We start from the raw sequence: 18,535 nt of genomic DNA on the forward strand, positions 1-18,535 counted from the left end.
CACGCGCACGCACACGCACACGCACACGCACACGCACGCACACACACACACACACACACACAACCACGCACACACACACACACACACACACACACAAGCACGCACGCATGCCCGACGCACGCACACGCACATATTATATTTAGAGATTTATATGTTATATTATATTATACCCATTATTACATGATAAATTCATGGAATTAATTACAATGAAGTTATATATAAACGCTTATTAGCCCGTGTCTCTAACGCGTATAAAACTGTTGCCGCACCACCCATCTTCGTAACAATGTCAATGTACAAACTACCAATCCCTCTATACATATATATGTGATTATTAGGTACGAATACAAGCCCAGCTCGGTTATTATTCTGAATAAGTGTACCGCCATTTCTACTTATGTACAAAACCTCTTGGATTTTAATCTCTTTAACTACGCGCGTAAAGATTATGCTGTTAGAACATGCTGTCAAATATCTCAAACCCCTAATTTACATTTTCGCAGACTTCAACGTGCAGCCTATCGTCCCATGCACTACATCAATAATGTTGCTAACAATAAAATCTAATCAAACTAGCTGGCGTTCCCGGGGTTACTAAATCTCCCTACTCATTATACACGAGCACGGCGAAAAAACATTCGCGTAGAAAAATAAATTAATTAAAAGCAATTAATCAATTAATTGAACCTGTTAATCGTACGCTCGCACATTGTGAACGCAGATGACGTAACAGTTTCTCATCACAAGTAAGAAAGTTGTGCTATTTAGCACTATTTCTTTCGTGGCCTGCACGAATAACTTCGGACTGGAAGCTCTAGGGTTCGGCTCTATCCAAGTCCACTACTATTCACCCCTTTAGCAAGTCACTTTATTCCGGTTTGTTTCAGTCGACGCCTGATGTATAGCAATAGGTTTATCTCTCCCGCGTGGGCTTTGCAACCTCACCCACACAACACAGTGTCGCAGTTTTACTGGAACAAAAGCCTGCTAGGGAATGCGACGCAGTTGCCGATGCCTCGTGGATCCATCATCGATCCATTATCGATCCATCACGGATCGATCATCGATTCTCATGGATCCTCGATTGAAGCCGAAATGACATGAGCCGTGAACCGACGCTGTGTGGCGCTGCCTGCAGTCGCCGATAGGGGTGCCACCTGGTGGTCAGACCTCGATGACGGCTTCGACATAGCCGATGATTTTCTCGGCCAGCTCCACGACTCTGACGGCTTTATCTGCAGCGAACGCAAGACTGTTGTAAACAAATCGCAATAAATCGTAAAGATGAATCGAATTTCCGTTGTTTAGGATCAATATTTGTAATAATTTATTATTACAAAGTAATCAGTGCTGGTAGCCTATTTACTGTGACAAAACAGAACAGGGTAATGGCGGTAAAAAACAACACTTCGAATTAATATTGTCTGCTAAGGGTCAGAAATTAAGCACAAGTATGTTAACTAACGATTAACGTTAATTGGTAATCATTAATTAAAGTTAATTAAACTATTATTTTCCCCACTACATACTAGATTCGCTGTAAACATCATTACCATGCGGATATCTCTCGGACGGTATCTGTGGGTACTGTAGTTTTCCCGGGTACAGCATTCTCTCGGCATCTCCTAAAATCGACTGTAGATGGCGCGCGCGTGCCTTCAGCTCCTTGTGATCTAGCTCGCGGGAAATGTCCGTTAGATCGTGGGAGTCGATCTGAATAGCGTCTTCCCACAGCTGGGCTGCCCGGATAGCTTTCTCTGCAGACTGCGATGTAGAAAACAAACAAATAATCCATTATTACAGTTCAAATCGCCAACAAAAAAACATTCTGCAATGTTAGTGTGTAAATTACCGACATTAATAGTGTTAGGAATAGATTACTGAGAATTATTCGATATCGTTGACCATCACCAACACATTGAGGTACGTATAGTATGAGTCGCGCAAACACATTTGTTTAAGCAATTATTCGTTAATCAGTTATATCATTAGTCGCATCACTAGGGTGTGCTGCGCATTATACTATGCATTCACAATTTCACACACACCTCACTCTCTCTCTCTCTCTCTCTCTCACACACACACACACACACACACACACACACACACACACACACACACACACACACACCGCCACGCACGCACGCAAGCACGCACGCACGCACGCACACACACACACACACACACACACAGCTTCACAGCAGCGCGGTGTTACATACCTGGTGAGCCTTGAAGCAAGCCCACATGCTGGACGGCGGGTGTGAGTTAAGATCGTGGTAAGCCGCCCTCAGATCCTCGGCTGCCTGCCTGTACCAGCGCTTCGCCTCCCCCGGCTGCGGGTTCTTCTTCTCAAACGTCGGGGGAGGCACGAACTCCGACTCCTTCGCCGCCGCCTTCTGCCGCTTCTGCCGCCGCGGTCTCTTCTTGCGCGCCGCACCCTTCTCCGCTCCGCCGTCCGTGGCATCCTCTCCCGCCGCCTCCTCCTCCTCGTAGTTCTCTCGCATGTTTTCCTGGTAGCGTTGTCTCTGCTCGCTGTGGCGCTTCGCCCACGAGTCCCACGTCTTCGTCGAAAGCTTCTCCTTGCGTTTCTCAATGCGCTGTATCTCGTCCTGGAGGTGCTTGAAGACGGTCGTCGCCGTGGCGACGTCATCCGGGTTCTTGTCCGGATGCCAGCTGAGATAGAGACGTCGCTGCACCTTCTTTCTCTCGGCGTCCGGCAGTCGCCACGTCTCCTCCAATGTTTGCGTCACCTCCCGCTTCATCTGCTCCACCGTCTTCTGCCGCTTGGTGGCGTGGTCGTCGACGCGCTGCGCCTCGGCAGCGTCACCTTCTAGCTGCGACTCGTACACGACCAGTTCGTCCGACGACGACGTCTTCTCCGGACGTATGAACTTGTAGATGTCGGTCGCCATGGCAACGACGGGCGTGCGCTGGCCGACGTCGATCCGGTATTTCTTCGTGATGGCCGACTGGTCGTCGTCACCTCTTGTTCTCATCGCGTCGACGATGACAGCGTACAGATAGGTGGCGCTTTGCTCCTCGCAGTCGACTTCGTAGCCGACGTACTCTCCGGGCCGGAAGCACGAACGTCGATCCAAGCTCTGCTGCAGCAGATGCTGATCGGACACGGGAATGAAGTCTCCAGGTTTCGGCAACGTCGCCGCTTCCTCGTCCGCTCCCTCGTCCTGCTCGTCCTTCTTGATGTTGTACTGATCTAGGATGAGCATGTGACTGTCTTCGTTACTGAGTAGCACGTGTAGCACGTCCTTCCTGCGGTCCAGCTCCACAAAGTGGTCGCAGAGGAAGGTAGCGATGGTCTTCTCGACCATTCCCTTCAGTTCCTTCCCGTGGTTGACGTAGATCATCGTTAGACTGCCGCCGTCGTCGTCGGCCGCGTCTTTCCGCACGAAGCACGGGATGTCGACGGCAGTCTCGGGTATCTGCAGCGACGACGTCTTGTACGTCAGGCCAACGCGAAGCTCGTCGACGCAGTGTAGCGTCAGCGTCGCCAGGCAACCGACGATGTCCGCCTCCAGCGCCCCCTCGTCGGGGGCGGCGCCTCGTAGGTGGCGCTCGTGCGCGATGAGTCTGAGGAGAGCCCACTGGAAAGATTGTGACGTCAGCATACGTCTAACAGAGTGATGCAGAGAGCAGCATTCGATTGCTTCGTCAACGTCTGTTAGCATCCTCTCTTCGACAAGGTCACTCAACATCTTGGGACGGACTTCATCCGGTAGCAGCTTCCAGTAATCATAATCACTGCCATCGATTCCGCATTCCTTCAGACTGATGACGTACTCCTTATTCAGAGTGACCGCCTTGAAGGAAGGCTTATCGTTGAAGATGAGGTCAGTGCTCTTGTACATTCTCAGCGACTTGCTGGGAAGGTAGACGGTGGATCGTTTTAACTCGGTGCCGGCGCCGGAGTCCTTCAGAGACGTGAGGAGTTTCTTGATGGCTCTGAACGCCAGCACGCATTCGTTCGGGTGAAGCTTCGAATCGGAGAATTTCGTTTCTTCGTATAGATTATGGAGAACCTTCCCGTACTGGGCGACCGTCACTGTGTGTGCTGCTCCGAGCTGAGAGAGAAGGTCGGAGAAGGGTCCCATGCTGAGAGGAATCTTGTAGAGGAAGGGTGGAATTTCGTCTTCCACCGCTAGTTCGATCACGATCTTGTACGGTTCGACGAACGTCCTGCCCATCTCAACCGGCACGCATTTCGTCCAGCCGAGTTTCATCTGAGTTTCCTTGTCTAGCGGAGCGTGTTCCTTCAGGAACCGGAAGTGGTCGGTGACGCAGTCGACGCGTCGCTTTAGTTCGGCGTCGGCGACGACTTCCTCCCGGAAGTTCATCACGTGACCGACGACGGCGGTGACGTTGTTGACGACGGTAGAATTCCCCGGGACGGACTTCACTCCGAGTGCGTTTACGATGCTCTGTCCGTCGAGTCTGCTCGTGTAGTGTTTCGTGGGGTCGGCGTACGGAGGTAAGAGCGTGCTGACGGCCCATGCGAGTTTCGTGTACCCCGGACATACGGATCCGTTAAACCTCACATAACACTCAGTCTCCTGCTGACCGTAAGGGGGCGCTAAATCCAGCAGTTCTCCGCTCATCGTCTCCGGTGCTAAAAACTTTAGATCTTTTATCGCTGAGAGTAGACCTAGCAGATCGTCGGAAGAGTAGTCGTGGGAGACCAACATCTTACCGAAGAGATAGTTCACCAACGTGACGCTCTTCTCACGCGTTTCTTCCGATGGCGTCGCCGTCGCCGCCTCGCTCGCAATCTTCCGCGCGAACTCCAGAAACAGATCGCACGTCAACGAATTCTTCAGTCCGACGTTACGCAGCAGCGGCAACCATTCGTCAGAGTTGTAAGGAGACGGAGGGAATCGCTCAGCATCCAGTAACATCTCGAACGTCTTCTGTTTAGGATCGTAGAAGTAGGATGCGGTGTGCAGCTTCCCGTCTGCTCCCGGTAGGAAATGAAGCTTTTTAAGGGATTCCTGAAGGAGGAACCCTCTCTGTCCGGCAGACATCATGCAGTCCTTCCACACCCTATCGCGAACGTACTCCATGTGTTGCGCCATGGCGTCCGGGGAGAAACGATGGAAGTGCGTGAGGATGTGGTTGAGGTACAACTCGGTCGGCTCCATCTCGGGACAGTCGAGGAAGTTGTAGAGATCGATGAGTTTGTGACTCTGCTTCACGAGAAAAGTGACATCGCAGTAGTCCATCCAGCGCTGGTCCATCTGTAGCAGCTTGCTCTGGCTGGAGATCAGGAAGGCGTCCGTCTCTGCGATACTCACAAGTTTATTGCCTATCGTCACGTGTAGCGGGAGCGCACGCAGCACTTCATCGCTGTCCTCCACGTCCTCTAGTGCTGCGATGTTCTGGGAGAAGTACATGAGGATGTCCCCGCACATCTCTGCGGTCGCTGATCGCATCACCAGCCTGTCATCTTTGCTTGCCTTGCTGATCGCCTGCAGGATACTCTCTGCCTTCATCAGATTTGCACACAGCGCCTGCGGTATGTCCCTCTCTGCCGTTACCATCTCCGCGTCCTTTTCTTCGTAAATTAACCCGACGTCTAGTTCGGGAACTGCAAGCGCCGTCAAAGCGGTTTTCATCTTCTGAGAAATATCGGCTGGAGAGGTTTCAACGCTGAGGTCCAGTATGAGATTCGCATGCGATATTTGCACGAGATACGACTCCGTCATCCCGGCAGAGGTCGCCACCTTTACCGGTAACAGACACCATTTCTCTATCGGCCTGAACAGCTCGTCTGTGTTCCCGGCTTCGTCCTCGTGCGCGCATTCCCTGAGAAACGTCCAGAGACGCCGCAGCCACGGCGACATGTCATTACTCGTCTGAACGTATTTCTGCTCGAGAAATGTCCCGCTGTCTAGCACGCCTTCCAACCTCGACGCGAGATCAGCGGGCGTGAACCGCCTGAACACAGCCTTGGGGTCTGCGACCGCCATTGCCGGTTTGAAACGAGACGCGAGACTGTTGTGTAGAAACGCTTGTTGCTCGTCTGGCAGTAGATCGGCAAACTCCGTCAGGTAGACAGGCGCATCCGTGCTAAACCTCTGAAGTGTGTGATCGTTTCTCAGCAGCAGAGGTAAGCCGGCAAGCTCCTCGAAAAAATCGTCAGCGTCTTTGCAGAAGTCTATCAACGCTTCTAGTCTGTCGACAGACTTGAATTTCGTTTTTGTTATGTGGCACGGTAACGGCAACGATTCCATGGCGCCTCTGAGATACGAGATTACAGTTGTCGGCGTTACGTGGCTGACTATCTCATCGGCTTCTGCGAACGCTTGACGGATTGAGTTTGGACACGCGGCGATTCTAAATCCGATATCCAGCAGGATTTCATCGAGTCGACTTGATGACGCCAGAACATCGAGTTTGTTGTTATCGACGCGTAATTCTTCGGTCGTTGAAGCGCGAAAGTTTACTTCACTCGGCGGGTACCAGTCTACCCGATACTGCTGCTGCTGAGTGAGAGCAACAGGAATAATAGAGGCGTTGTTTGCGTTCGCTGCAGTGTATACACTGCAGCTCAGTGCGCGCCAGAATGTATCCGCCGGGAGTCCGGGTGGCGGGAAAACCGACGAGTATGCTTTCAGTCGATCGATTACAAGTTCCCGACCGCCGTCCGATCTCGCGTGATTGCATTTGTATTCGCGCGCGAGTATTTTATCGAGTTCGTCTTTGATGGCGTTGATAAGAGCGAGATAGCACGGAGCCGCGACATGTTCGATGAGGGCCATGTTCCATGCTCGTCTGAAGCCGCCGCCATCTTCCAGTCGTCTGCGCGCTTCGTGATCGAGAATAAACTGTCCATTTACGTGTACGTCTAGCTCCGAGGAACCGGGCAGCGGCAGGTAGCAAAACACTTTACATTTTCTCTTCTCGTGGTTCGCTGCGGACGGAGCAACATTAGTTGGTAGTTGCGCTGCCGTGCCCGCTAACGGCAACATTGCTAACTCTTTACTCGCAAAGGCTGATGTCACCGCTTCGGGTATGGTGGTGCCAGGCTCGAACCCGATTTGTTGATTGACGGTCCACGTTTCATTTACTCCCTTGTTGTCGCTAACGTGTACCACGTACGAGACCGTCCGTTTGTCGATGTCCTCAAGTTTGAGATTTCCTTCTCTGAGTGACAGTGAAATATCGCGTACGTGCTGAATGAAGGACAACTTAGAGATCTCGTCGTGTTTAGAGAGTGAGGTGGTGACAATGTATTCCTCAATGTCACCTTCCGCCATCGGTATCTGAACGAGTTTTACTGTCTTCACATTGTTAGTGAATAGTAGAATGTCTAGCATCTGTTGCTTGAAGATTTCGAACATCTGAGATATGTCCTTATTCGATACCTCGCTCGAACTGATCTTGGACGTTTCCGCCATTTTGCGATTTCGTAAAGGCAATCGGAACATCGTTGCGTTCTGCATGTGAAACTCGTCGCTTATGTAACAATCGAACATGTCGCTGTAAGTGTCCCGAACCGAACTACTCACTCTTAGCATGACGCCCGTGGTGTCCGGCGTTGTCCCAGACAAGTATGAAGCGTGTGGATCCAACGCACAGAGACACTCACCGATTTCGTCGCCTTTTGTAAGGAATGTCGGCAGATCTGTCACCTTGTAGACGACATTAAACCCGACTCCGTAGCGACCCATTTTATACGAGTCGGTGGCCTTACTCCCTTCACCGAGATTCTGAATCCCAACTATATCCGAAGGTCTGAACGGAGCGTTGTTGTAGACGCAGAGAGATGGACCTTGTATCATCTTCCAGTTGTCGTCTAGTAAATGATCGCCTTTTAACTGCCGGCTGTCGTTTATGAAAGCTATCTCTGTCGCACCGGCGTCGTCTGCGTTCTGTAGCATCTCCTTAAGAATTTCATCCTCTTCGTTGTATCCGGTTAGAATGCGTTTTATTCTGCCCGTCAGTTTCTCCCGTTGTCCGAACGGCAGCTTGAATCCTTCCGCGATGCGTAGAACGTTCTCTCGTTTCTTTGTTCTGACTCCGAACACGGACGCAGTGTGGTAGTCGATCTTTGTGCTGACGTAGAGGAACGATGAGTCATCGGGCACCCAAGGGCAATCGTTAAAGCAGAGCAAGCTACGAAGCTGCATGACACCATGGTTGTCTAACAGGATGATGGAACCGCATTCCTTCTCGACGTCCTCGGTCGTCAGTTGAGCTGCTTTCATTTCTGTAGCGAGGAGTCGAATGAGTGTGACGACAACGTCACTGATTTCTCCTCCGAGTCGCTTGCTGCTGTAGTCTTTGCGGATCTGTTGAAGGACGGTCATGTAATCTCGATAGTCAAACCTTTGCTTCACGCCCAGGTGCTCAAAGACGTCCTTATAGAGGGTTCTCAGTTCTAAAGGCAACTCGAAAAGATATGGAGGTAACGTTGTGCTCCACTCAAACGCAACCTGCTCTACCCCTAATAAGTTTGTTCCGACCAGTATGCATGGTTGACCCTGCAAAATCTCTTTCGCGTTTTCAAGAGCTTCCGAATCTTTCTCCACGACGTGTTGTAGATGCGTGTAGGCCTCTCTGAATGCCGCTTGAATAAATGTCGCAAGTTTCTTATCCTTCAGGTCGAGATTCGCTCGACAGATTATGCGCATCTGTTCTGCAACATCCTCGATGATCGGTGCACTTCTAAAGCTGAGTTTCTCAGTGATTGTATTGCTGACGGGAACGGTTTTGTCGTCAACGATTGCGTTAACGACACCGATGGCATTCTTAGTTGACGCCACCCACAGTTGGTCGGGAGCTAGAAATCTTTCCGAGATTGTGTCTCCTCCCCAGGGTAACTCCACCGGGTGGTCGCTTGGTCTGGCGAGAACTGGAATGAAGGGAATGTGACGGAGGTCAACGCTGTCTAGCATGTCTGGGTTGTTTTCCAGGTGTGATAGCAACAGTCTGCATTGCCGTAGGGAATCAGCGTGGTGTGGGATGCGAGCGACAGACAACGCTCTATCAAGTATATCCTCTGACGATAGATGATCCTTGGCCATTCCTAGTTGACAGAGAGTCTCTAATCGCTGAGGACTGCAATACGTGTCTTTCGTGCCAAACGGGAACCTACCATCGTTTCCTGTAAAGAGCAGAGAAGCCGCGCCTTCCGGGTGAAACAGCTCCGATGGTCGTTTGAGAGACTCGCCGCCAGGGGACGCCGGAATGCAGTTACACTCGCTCAAGCTTCTCTGTATTTCCTCGCATCCGCTGTCGAGAGCGAACACGACTAGCGGATCGCGGAGAGCCGCCGGTATGTCGCCGAGGGCGGGGAGGAAGAGTTCGGTGAAGAACTCCACCTGAGTGTACATGCTCCCGTGCAGCTCCTCCCTGCATCCCGCTGCTAGGAACTCCTGGAATATCTCAGGCGGCATATCGATGACGAGCTTGCCCATGTTGTTCGCTAGGAGGCGCAGCACGGCGAGGGCTGTGTCGCCTATCCCGGGAGCACAGCGGATGTCCGTATCCAGGAACACGCAGCGTGTGAGAGCCGCCCATCCGTGTTCGTCAGAGAAGAGGCAAGCCTTGGGAGACGTGGCCAGATGCTTGTAGAAGCAAGTGCCTAAGATCTTCCAGATTCCGTGCGTCGGCAGTGGGAATAGATGATGGTAGTGATACGATGTGAACGTCGGCGGTAGAAGCTTCTTTACGTCGCTCAGCATCCTGAGATAGGCCAGTGTGAGCGTTTCCATCATCGCTTCATTCCAATCTACTCTCACGTCAGGTTTGTCCGACTTGACCCGCTCGATAAGGTGTCTGCGGCTGGGAGTAATGGCGAAAGATCCATTTACGTGTACGGGCAGTCCAGCCACGATCGGCAGCGGGAGATAGCAGAAAACCGCGCCCGTCGTTTGACTAGAACACTCGGGACTAGAAACGGAATGAGGAATAAAATAATCTTCATCCTTATCGACCTTTTCGACGGGCACCGCAACCGATGCACACGGAACGAGCGAGCGGTTAGTCTTAGCCAAAGCTAAAGCATCTTTGCCACCCATCACGGAGCATATCAGCCACGAGACAGAGTTAGTCGACGCGGCCTGATCGCGGAAGAAATCTCTTCCTTCTTTCGTCACTCTGCATCCCATCTGTATGACGATGCTGCTGTCCATCATTACCGACTGCGGATCTTCGTCTATCTCTTTTATCTCCTTGAGTTTGAAGGCGGACGCTCTCAGTATGCTTGTCTGCTGTGTGAAACGATCGCAGTTTGCTAGGTTTAGCGGCGCCCTGAGTTCTCTCACGTATGACTGCGCTGCTTTTGATATGGATAGCAGCTTTACGGGGGATAGCACATCACTGTCATCTTGTATGTAGACTTCAACCTTCTTGACGCTTTGCGTGAACAGCAGGAGCGTATTGGCTTCTTTCGCGAGAATAGAGAGCAGGTCCACCATGTCGTTATCCGTGTAACACTTATCGTAGATCTCGCTGCTTGTCGTCCGCAACGGAAGCCGGATCAGAGTTCCGTCGAACTCTTTGAATCCGGTTTCGCCGGAGAGGCAGCAGCCGAAGACGCCGTGATACGGTTTGAACTGGTTGTCGAATATGTCCAAGTAACGCTTGCGCGTGTTGATCTTGATTCCGGGTTTCGATTTGTCTCGGATCTGCCGGCCGAGATGCGCCGTAGTCGGATCCAAGATGAGAACGTAGTTTCTGCTCACGATGCTCGGCACGTCCGTGATGTTATAGATCGAGTTGAAACCGAGTCCGAAGTGGCCGATCTTCTCCGTCTTCTCCTTCTTCGTTGCGCCGGACAGTTTCGTGATGTTGACGAAATCTTCGTCGGTGAAAACTCCGTCATTGTAAGCGAACAAAGCCGGACCTTGACACTTTACCATCGCCTTATCGAGCAGCTGTGTCTGGGATTCGGAATGCTGTCGTCGATCGTAGAGAAACTTGACGACGGTGGCGCCAGCGTCGTCGGCATTCTGAATGATCTCTTTCGGGATCGACAGACCGTCGCTGTACTCCTGAAGTAGTCTGTGTATGCGACGCGTCAGCGGTTCCTGTTGACCCGCCTGTTCGAATCCGATGACGTCATCAGCTTCAACCCATTGTTTCGATAGAGAAGGAACACCGAGCAGTTCGATCGTGGACTTCGGAACTTCTGGATGTACAAACTTCAGTTTCTGTGTACCGCCTTCGATCTCCATGTACTGTTCGTACAGCCACTGTTCTTCCGGTTCGCAGTATGTGCATTCGTCCACGAGCGCAAACTCCAGTCTCCCGTTCGTCGTTGCCACGGGCAACAGAAGACGCGTTCTGACGTCGTACGGCAGCTCGTCGTTGTCGTTTTCATTGTCTGACTTGACGTATTCGAGAATCTGCAGCACCATGAACTTGTCCTTGGCGTACTCGTCGAACGGATGAATCGTCTGACAGTGCGCCCACTTGTCTCTAATTTCGTGTAGAATGTTAACGAGGCGTTCTTGAGACGGTCGTTCGTCGATACCGCATCGCACGAAGAAAGGTTCGAATTCCGTGCACATCGGCGGTGTGACGTAAGCGTACGGGTGAAGATCGAGACTGCTAGAGACTGACGTCAAGGCTCTGTCGGCAGTCGTGAATCCGTCGCCGTGCCACACCCACGGCGTCGCAGCCGACGTCACAGACTGGACGACGTCGGAATCGTCGCTGTCGCTGAGGTACTTGTAGATGCTGTAGACGACCGCTTCGAAGTGACCTTTCTCCGCGCTGTGAAACGCGTCGACAACGTTTCTAAAGTGCTCAAGCACGCTCGGCAAAGCGGGACTTTCGGTCCAGCCGAAAAGCTTTGCCGTCATCGGATAGTTCGTTGCCGCCACCGTCGGCACGACGGATCCAATAAGATGAACGTACTCATCGCTAACGATCTCGTAAGGTAGCGCGAAATCGACCGTCTCGAAATGCAGTTGTTTCGGGTATATTAACGTAGGCGCACGCTCGCACGATACAAATCTTATATCGGCAAAGTTAGACGCAGCGTCTGTGCCATCGATCTGCTCTACATTTTCCTCCAGCCACTGCAGTATCGCGTGAGCTTTCTCGCGGGTAGGTTGCAGCCCTTCCCCCGTGCCATCGTGCGAGCTCACGGCACGCGCCGCATCAATCACATGATTGATCGTCACTTGCTCGTACGACAAAAGTCCTAGACACTTCAACATGGCCACCACGTCGGCGCGAGCGTATATTCCCACGGGAAAGCGATTTTCCATCGCAAACAGCTTTTTCAGTTTTTCGCACGTCGGGTCGTATAACTCTCCGGGTCTCACTCGCTCTCCCCCTCCCTCTCCACTCGTCACGAACGATAAATCACTCAGAGCACTGATCACAGATTCACTATCGCGCAACACGTCGTTAAAATTGCGTGACATCCAGTCGGCGAGTTTATCAACGTTCTCCGCGTCGTAGAAGGATCCTTCCGCCACGGCCGGCAGCACGCTCTCTAGTAGTACATCGACCAGGGAGCACTCCTCTACTCCCAGCTGCTCGGCGAGATCGAGGGAATGTCTATCGCAGTTGATGTCGATGAGAGTGTCCGGGATGGTGACGGGAAGCATCGTCTGCGGGGTCGAACACGTGACATCCCTAGCGGAGACAAACGTCGGCTCGTCGGCTCCGCGTGCGTTCGCCTCGAAGATAGGCAACGCGCGGAGAATGTTGGTGGCGCTGTCGTCCAGCGAATTCGCGCCGCTGAAGAACTTCCGCAGCGCCCTCTTTACGCGAGGTTCTAGTTCCGCCACGGCTTCCTGTGCTTCGTCGAGACAATCGTCGTCATAGAGACGCGTCGCTAGCGCCGTGAGAACGCCGACGGGCGTCGGCAGGTTTACGTATTTCGTAATCTGCGGGTGAGCGAGCGCGAACGTCGGGACGTCGACGACGCACATGCCCAGCTCCTGCAGCCCCTCAGCGACCTCTGGCGGTATCGTGTCGCTGTGCATCTGTCGTAGAATGACGGCCGACGGAAGAGAGAGACTGAACGTCTCCAGACACGAAGCGTCAGGGAGGATGGACATGTCGTGGAAGAGGGAGAGGTCCTCGGGGAGGTTGCGGAGAAGGTAGCTCCACAGTCGCTTCATCCACGCAGCACTCAGCTCTGGCATTCTCTCCAGCGTCATTTGCACGAGCAGAGGAACGAGGTCCGGTGTTACCAGCTTCAACTGCGTTCTTCCTGTGGATCATGAATATTCTACTGTCAATAACTAACGACAAACGGAATTCTATTTAATAAACCTTTATGGATAAAACCTTATGAACTGAGATCTATCAATTTATAAGTATTAATAATAAATTAATACGTCAATTGTTATCAATTTATAATTTATAAATTTATTATAATTAAAATGTTTACTGATTTTTGTGAATAAAACTTTAAGAATGAAGCTTAATTAATAAACACTCTGATGCAGGTATAGACCTTTTAAGCATCAGTATTTTGCACATAAAAATAAAAATATTAGATATACATTTCATTAGATTTAAATTTCGATATCACGACATTACACAGCATTATTTTGTCCTTATACAACTATCATTTACCTTCCGTTCGGATGAGCTCGTTCACCAGGTCTTGACTTAGTGATCGGTCCAGCATAATCTCTTCAAGCCCGGGGAACAATCCATCATATTCATTATCATCGACCACAAACACCTCCGCTGTGGCACCGCCTGACGTCACAAACCGCGTTAAGCTCTCACCCTCTAGCGGCAGCAGAAGCAGTCCTCTGAGATCACCGTAGTTTTCATCGGAGAGGCAGTATTTGAGGAAAGCGAGTTGATCTTCGCGAGAGTATCTACCGATATCGTCGTCATGGCAACGCCTCACCGCCTCGCGAACCAACCCGGGCGTCATCTTCCTCACGGAATTGTAGAACGGACAGACTTCCTGCACGGTCGTCTGCACGGCCGACGGAAGCAGTACGACGGGGTAGCCGACGTCAAGCAACACGCTCCTCGCCGACCGCCGGATGTAGTCTGCTACGGAGTCGTCACTATCCAATACGACGTCGCGAAGTCGGAGCCAGCTGCCGCCGTTCGCGTCGCAGTGGAATATCGGATGAGCGAACAGCTGTCTGAGCACGACGTCGGCCATGGGTCGCCACTTCCCGTCCACTACCCGGATGTCCGGTAGCAGGGACATAATTTTCTCGACGTCCAACATGTTGCTTGAGATTGCGTCCAACACTAGTTCCACGTACGACCCGGGCAACACTTCCCGCAACAACCCGTCGTTCCACTTAGCAGACGCATCGTTTCTCTGCTCGGCGTCCAACCATTTAATGTCTCGTCTGCTGTCCGTCAGACCGAAGTAAGCGTTCACGTTGACGGGTAACCGCGTCGGCGTGTCGTCCGTCGACGGAGGCGGCAGCGGCAGGAAGCAGGAGACGCGGCCGACGTGCGAGGTGGCGCCATCTAGCGGCACCGCCGTGCTCACCCAGGGAATGTTGCGCAGCTGCAGCGACAGATCGCCGACGTCTCTGCTGACGTCATCGCGGCCCGGTCGGTAGTGATTAATCATCCATGACCGCGTCGTCGTCCGCGCGGTGGCGCCACTGTAGTCGCACGTCTCCACGGTGACGACGTGCGTCATCATGACGCGTTGATGTGGATTGTTCTGCATGGAGCCGACGAACTGCCGACGTTTGTCCCGGACGTCGTCGACACAATCTTCAGCGATGCGGACCCGGTATAGAAGCTTCGCCCGCTGGCTGCCTCGCTCCCTCTCGTATATATCCACCGACTCCAAACTCTTCAGAAACAGCAACACGATCTCTGCATCGACGATAAAGGAATCGAAGAGATATCGGACGTTCTTCTCCGTGCACGTCGCCGACGCGAGCTCGGACGACGACCGACGCAGCGGGAAGCGGAATAGAGTTCCGTCGTAGTACCCGGTGTCGACGCCGCCGCTGCAGTCAGCGAACACGCCGCTGTAGGGTTGGAACTGATCGCTTAGCTCGGCAATCTCTGGATCGTAGAGGTGCCAGCGGTTGCCTGTCTCACGGTCGCCGAAAAACATCTCGTGAGGGTCGAAGATTCCCACGAACTCACCGCTGAGAATGCTGGGCAGGTCTGTAATAGAATGCAAAAATGAACAACGATAAATATTAATAATGATCATGTTAATGATAATAATAATAATAATAATAGTGTTAATGACAGCAATAATACCTAATAGCAATATTAACAAGAGCTAATAATACCTTATAATACCTAGGTATATCTTAATACCTAAGTATTATAAGCTCTTGATATTAATAAATGATGATACTACTAATAATAATAATAACAATAATAATAGCAATAATAACAATAACTGTATGTATAACAATCAATGTCAGGAATGCCTAGCAGCTACCTGGAAACCTAGATTTTACTGACTATATTGCAATAATATACAAATTACAACAAGGTTATAATTGATAAAGCTCGACTATATATATATTCAACGTAACACGTTGAATATATATAATCTTCATAATCGCGTTTCATCTGTAGCGTGTTGCCCTCACCTGTGATGTGATATATGGAATTAAATCCGATTCCAAACCGCCCTACTTTCATCGGATTGTCGGCTTTCGAGCTGCGTTGCACAGACTGGATGCTATCCCAGTCTTCCGGCCGGAAGAGGGCGTCATTGTAGGCATACAGGGCTGGTCCCTACAACATAAATCACAACTTGATCACCACCGTAAAATATTATCAGAAAAGAATACAAACAAATGTTTGTTTGTATTCATTCCTGATAATGTGCACATACACATTTACTGTTGTATGTTTATATTGTTTTATTACTAATAACACATAACGGATGTCATACTCGTGGGCATCAGGTGAAAAGTTATTTTGGGATTATTATAGGGTTCGGAGGATGCAGTCGGTCAAATCAAACAAGTTTGACAGGTTTATGAGTTTATTGGGAGGTTTCCGAGTAACAAAACTGGTTTTGTTCTGCGTCAGTTTGTGAGGAGAGACTGAGACTCTCCCACACAGAACACACACACACACACGCACACACGCACATACGCAACAGCACCACGCACCACGCGACACGCACCGCACGCACACGCCACACGCACACACGGCACGCGCACGCACGCGCGACGCACGCACGCCACACAACGCACGCACGCACAACACACACACACACACACACGACACAGCACATTAACTCAAGTATTTGTCAGCCAAATTCAACATGCACCGATAAACAACACACACAGGTACCGGCCATTTGTTCGCGGTGAACCAGTAACGTGATTGTTCTTACCTGGGAAGTCAGCGAAAGGACCTGGCATCGGCTCGTGAACGGTTTAGCGCCGTGGGATACGGTTCTTATCGTAGAGAAGACTTACCTCTCTCGCTCGGCGTCCTCCGCATTCTGTATCAATTCCTGGAACGATCGAGAGCGGAAGCTTTAGCCAGTCGTAATTTATCTATCGATCTAGGTCGCTCGCTCTCTCTCTCTCTCTTCTCTGCTCTCTCGGTCTCTCTCTTTTCTCGCTCTCTCTCTTCTCTCTCTCTTGTCTCTCTTCTTATATATAGTAAGTTTCTATACTAATATTATTTGTAGTTAGTACATCTTCGCTATTCTGGTCTTTATTACTCATCGCGGGACCGTGGGTAGGTATGTAGGCCTACTTCATCACGTAATCCTTCAGCTAGAATTGTTGTTCATATCCGTGAATCTTACCAAGTATAGTTCAGAATTAATTCAGGTCGCCCTATAGGCGTAATGCTGTCATAATATCAAGAATACACCCCCCTCCTTCTCGTTTGCACCATCCCGCTCCATGGTGATTAGATCTGTTCTCATACATTCTCATACACACGACTCTGTGTGGCTGTTCATGGTAAACAAACCCACCTTTAAGATTTGTCCTCCCTCTGGATAGCGTTTCAATATATCCTTTAGACAGTCGAGGAGTCGTGGCGGTCGCTGTCCAAACGAGTGAACGCCTGTAGCAGATTCAGATACATAATATATTAATATAATATAGTATAACTAGGTATTATAGTATATATGATGTTATTGTATGGTAACTATAGTTATGCCTGTAGCGGATGCAGAAATCTAGTATATTAATATAGTATAATATATATTGGAGTAAATTAGTATATAGTAATTAATTTATATACGTATGTAACTACGTATGTACGTTTGTAACTATATATTAAATATTTTAGTATAATAATGTAGTATAGTATATATCATGGTATTGCATGGTTACTATGATTACGCCTGTAGCAGAAACAAACGTGGATAAAACGTGTAGTAAGTATATACCATAGACAGCGCAAGAACCGCAGATTCTTACTGACAAAATTAAAGTATTATGTATTTCTATGCATATATATAATTAGGCTGCGATATATTTATATATTTTATCCAATAGTGTGCCGACGTGTCTTCAAGCTGTGATACTTTTATAACAAACAAAAAACACAGAGGGTCAGGGTAAGTTGTTTAAAATTGTTCTGATAATCCCGACGGTAAGAATAAAAAACTGATGTAGAATGAGAAAGTGACGTCGGACGAGGTAACGTCAAGCTAGAATGGTCTCATTCAATCCGATTATAACCACGATCCTTGATAACAGTCAATGTTCACAGACAATCAGTAGTTCAGTTATCTACCGTCAAATGAGCAACGATCGATCGTACTGTATATTTCTACCTGCATGGTCACAGCTCCGGGCTGTGCACTCATGACTAGAGGCTCTGATGAAAGATTTACCCGTGATTATTGATGCAACGACAAGGTCGCTGCGTGGTAACATTGCTACACACACACATAGATATATAACTGTACACACGTATGCTATATACAGACATAGTGTCTACACATAAATACTCACGTATGCTATATACAGACATAGTGTATACATATAGGTATACCTATATGCACACGTATACTATACACAGACTTAGTGTATAAAGTAACACACAGATATATTTATACACACGTATTCTATATACAGACATGGTGTCAAGAGAGTTAGTATAGTATATTAATATAGTATAGTACAACTATATAGTACAGTATATGGTAATATTATATGGTATATTTGGATTATATATATAGTAGCAAGAGTTAATAATACCTCTTATTATATAGTGTATTATTAGCCCTTCATAGTAGTAGTATACTAGTATACATTTAAGTACCATAGTATACTAATATAGCATAGTATATTATTCGAGTAGTATAGTATAACTATATAGTATAGTATAATTATGTAGTATAGTATATATATGATAGTATTGTATGGTAACTATAGTAACGCGTACCGTTGCTCGTACTGCGGAAGCTGCCGGCGCTGCTGTTGCTATGGCTACGGCCGCGGGCGGAGCCCGTGTTCGTGGAAGAGAGTTGTCTCATCTGCGGATGCAAATATAATCGGATTTAGAGAATCGGTTTCACGAGAGCAAACGTTTAGCGGAACGCCTATGTCGTGTGTGTAGGTGTGTGTGTGTGTGTGTGTGTGTGTGTGTGTGTGTGTGTGTGTGTGTG

The 18,535-nt window shown here is 49.6% G+C and overlaps 2 protein-coding genes across 2 annotated transcripts in view; both read right to left on the reverse strand.

Moving 5' to 3' along the window:
* Positions 1-105: 105 nt before the first annotated feature.
* Positions 106-15,839, reverse strand: LOC106811916 (sacsin-like). Its single transcript, XM_014815656.1, has 6 exons — positions 15,831-15,839; positions 15,534-15,681; positions 13,561-15,093; positions 2,220-13,192; positions 1,554-1,764; positions 106-1,235 (listed from the first exon to the last, which is right to left on the reverse strand). The coding sequence occupies exons 1-6, from the start codon at positions 15,837-15,839 to the stop codon at positions 1,165-1,167; spliced, it is 12,945 nt and encodes a 4,314-aa protein (XP_014671142.1). The 3' UTR covers positions 106-1,164.
* A 461-nt stretch (positions 15,840-16,300) lies between these two features.
* The window catches only part of LOC106811921, a 9,386-nt gene continuing 7,151 nt past the window's right edge, over positions 16,301-18,535 (reverse strand). Inside the window, exons 2-4 of the mRNA XM_014815661.1 lie at positions 18,313-18,403; positions 16,889-16,980; positions 16,301-16,414 (exon numbers count right to left, since the gene is read on the reverse strand). Coding sequence (XP_014671147.1) covers positions 16,373-16,414; positions 16,889-16,980; positions 18,313-18,403 — 225 coding nt within the window. The 3' untranslated portion in view covers positions 16,301-16,372. The remainder of the gene's footprint in view (positions 16,415-16,888; positions 16,981-18,312; positions 18,404-18,535) is intronic.

The sequence above is a fragment of the Priapulus caudatus genome, unplaced genomic scaffold, assembly GCF_000485595.1.
Source record: "Priapulus caudatus unplaced genomic scaffold, Priapulus_caudatus-5.0.1 Scaffold591, whole genome shotgun sequence".
NCBI lineage: Eukaryota > Metazoa > Priapulida > Priapulimorpha > Priapulimorphida > Priapulidae > Priapulus > Priapulus caudatus.

Excerpts from the sequence above, each read along its gene's own strand:
- LOC106811916 (XM_014815656.1), bottom strand. Across the intron at positions 1,765-2,219 it reads CTTGCTTCAAGGCTCACCAG|TCTGCAGAGAAAGCTATCCG; the intron begins GTATGTAACACC and ends TCTACATCGCAG. Across the intron at positions 1,236-1,553 it reads GTCCGAGAGATATCCGCATG|ATAAAGCCGTCAGAGTCGTG; the intron begins GTAATGATGTTT and ends CGTTCGCTGCAG.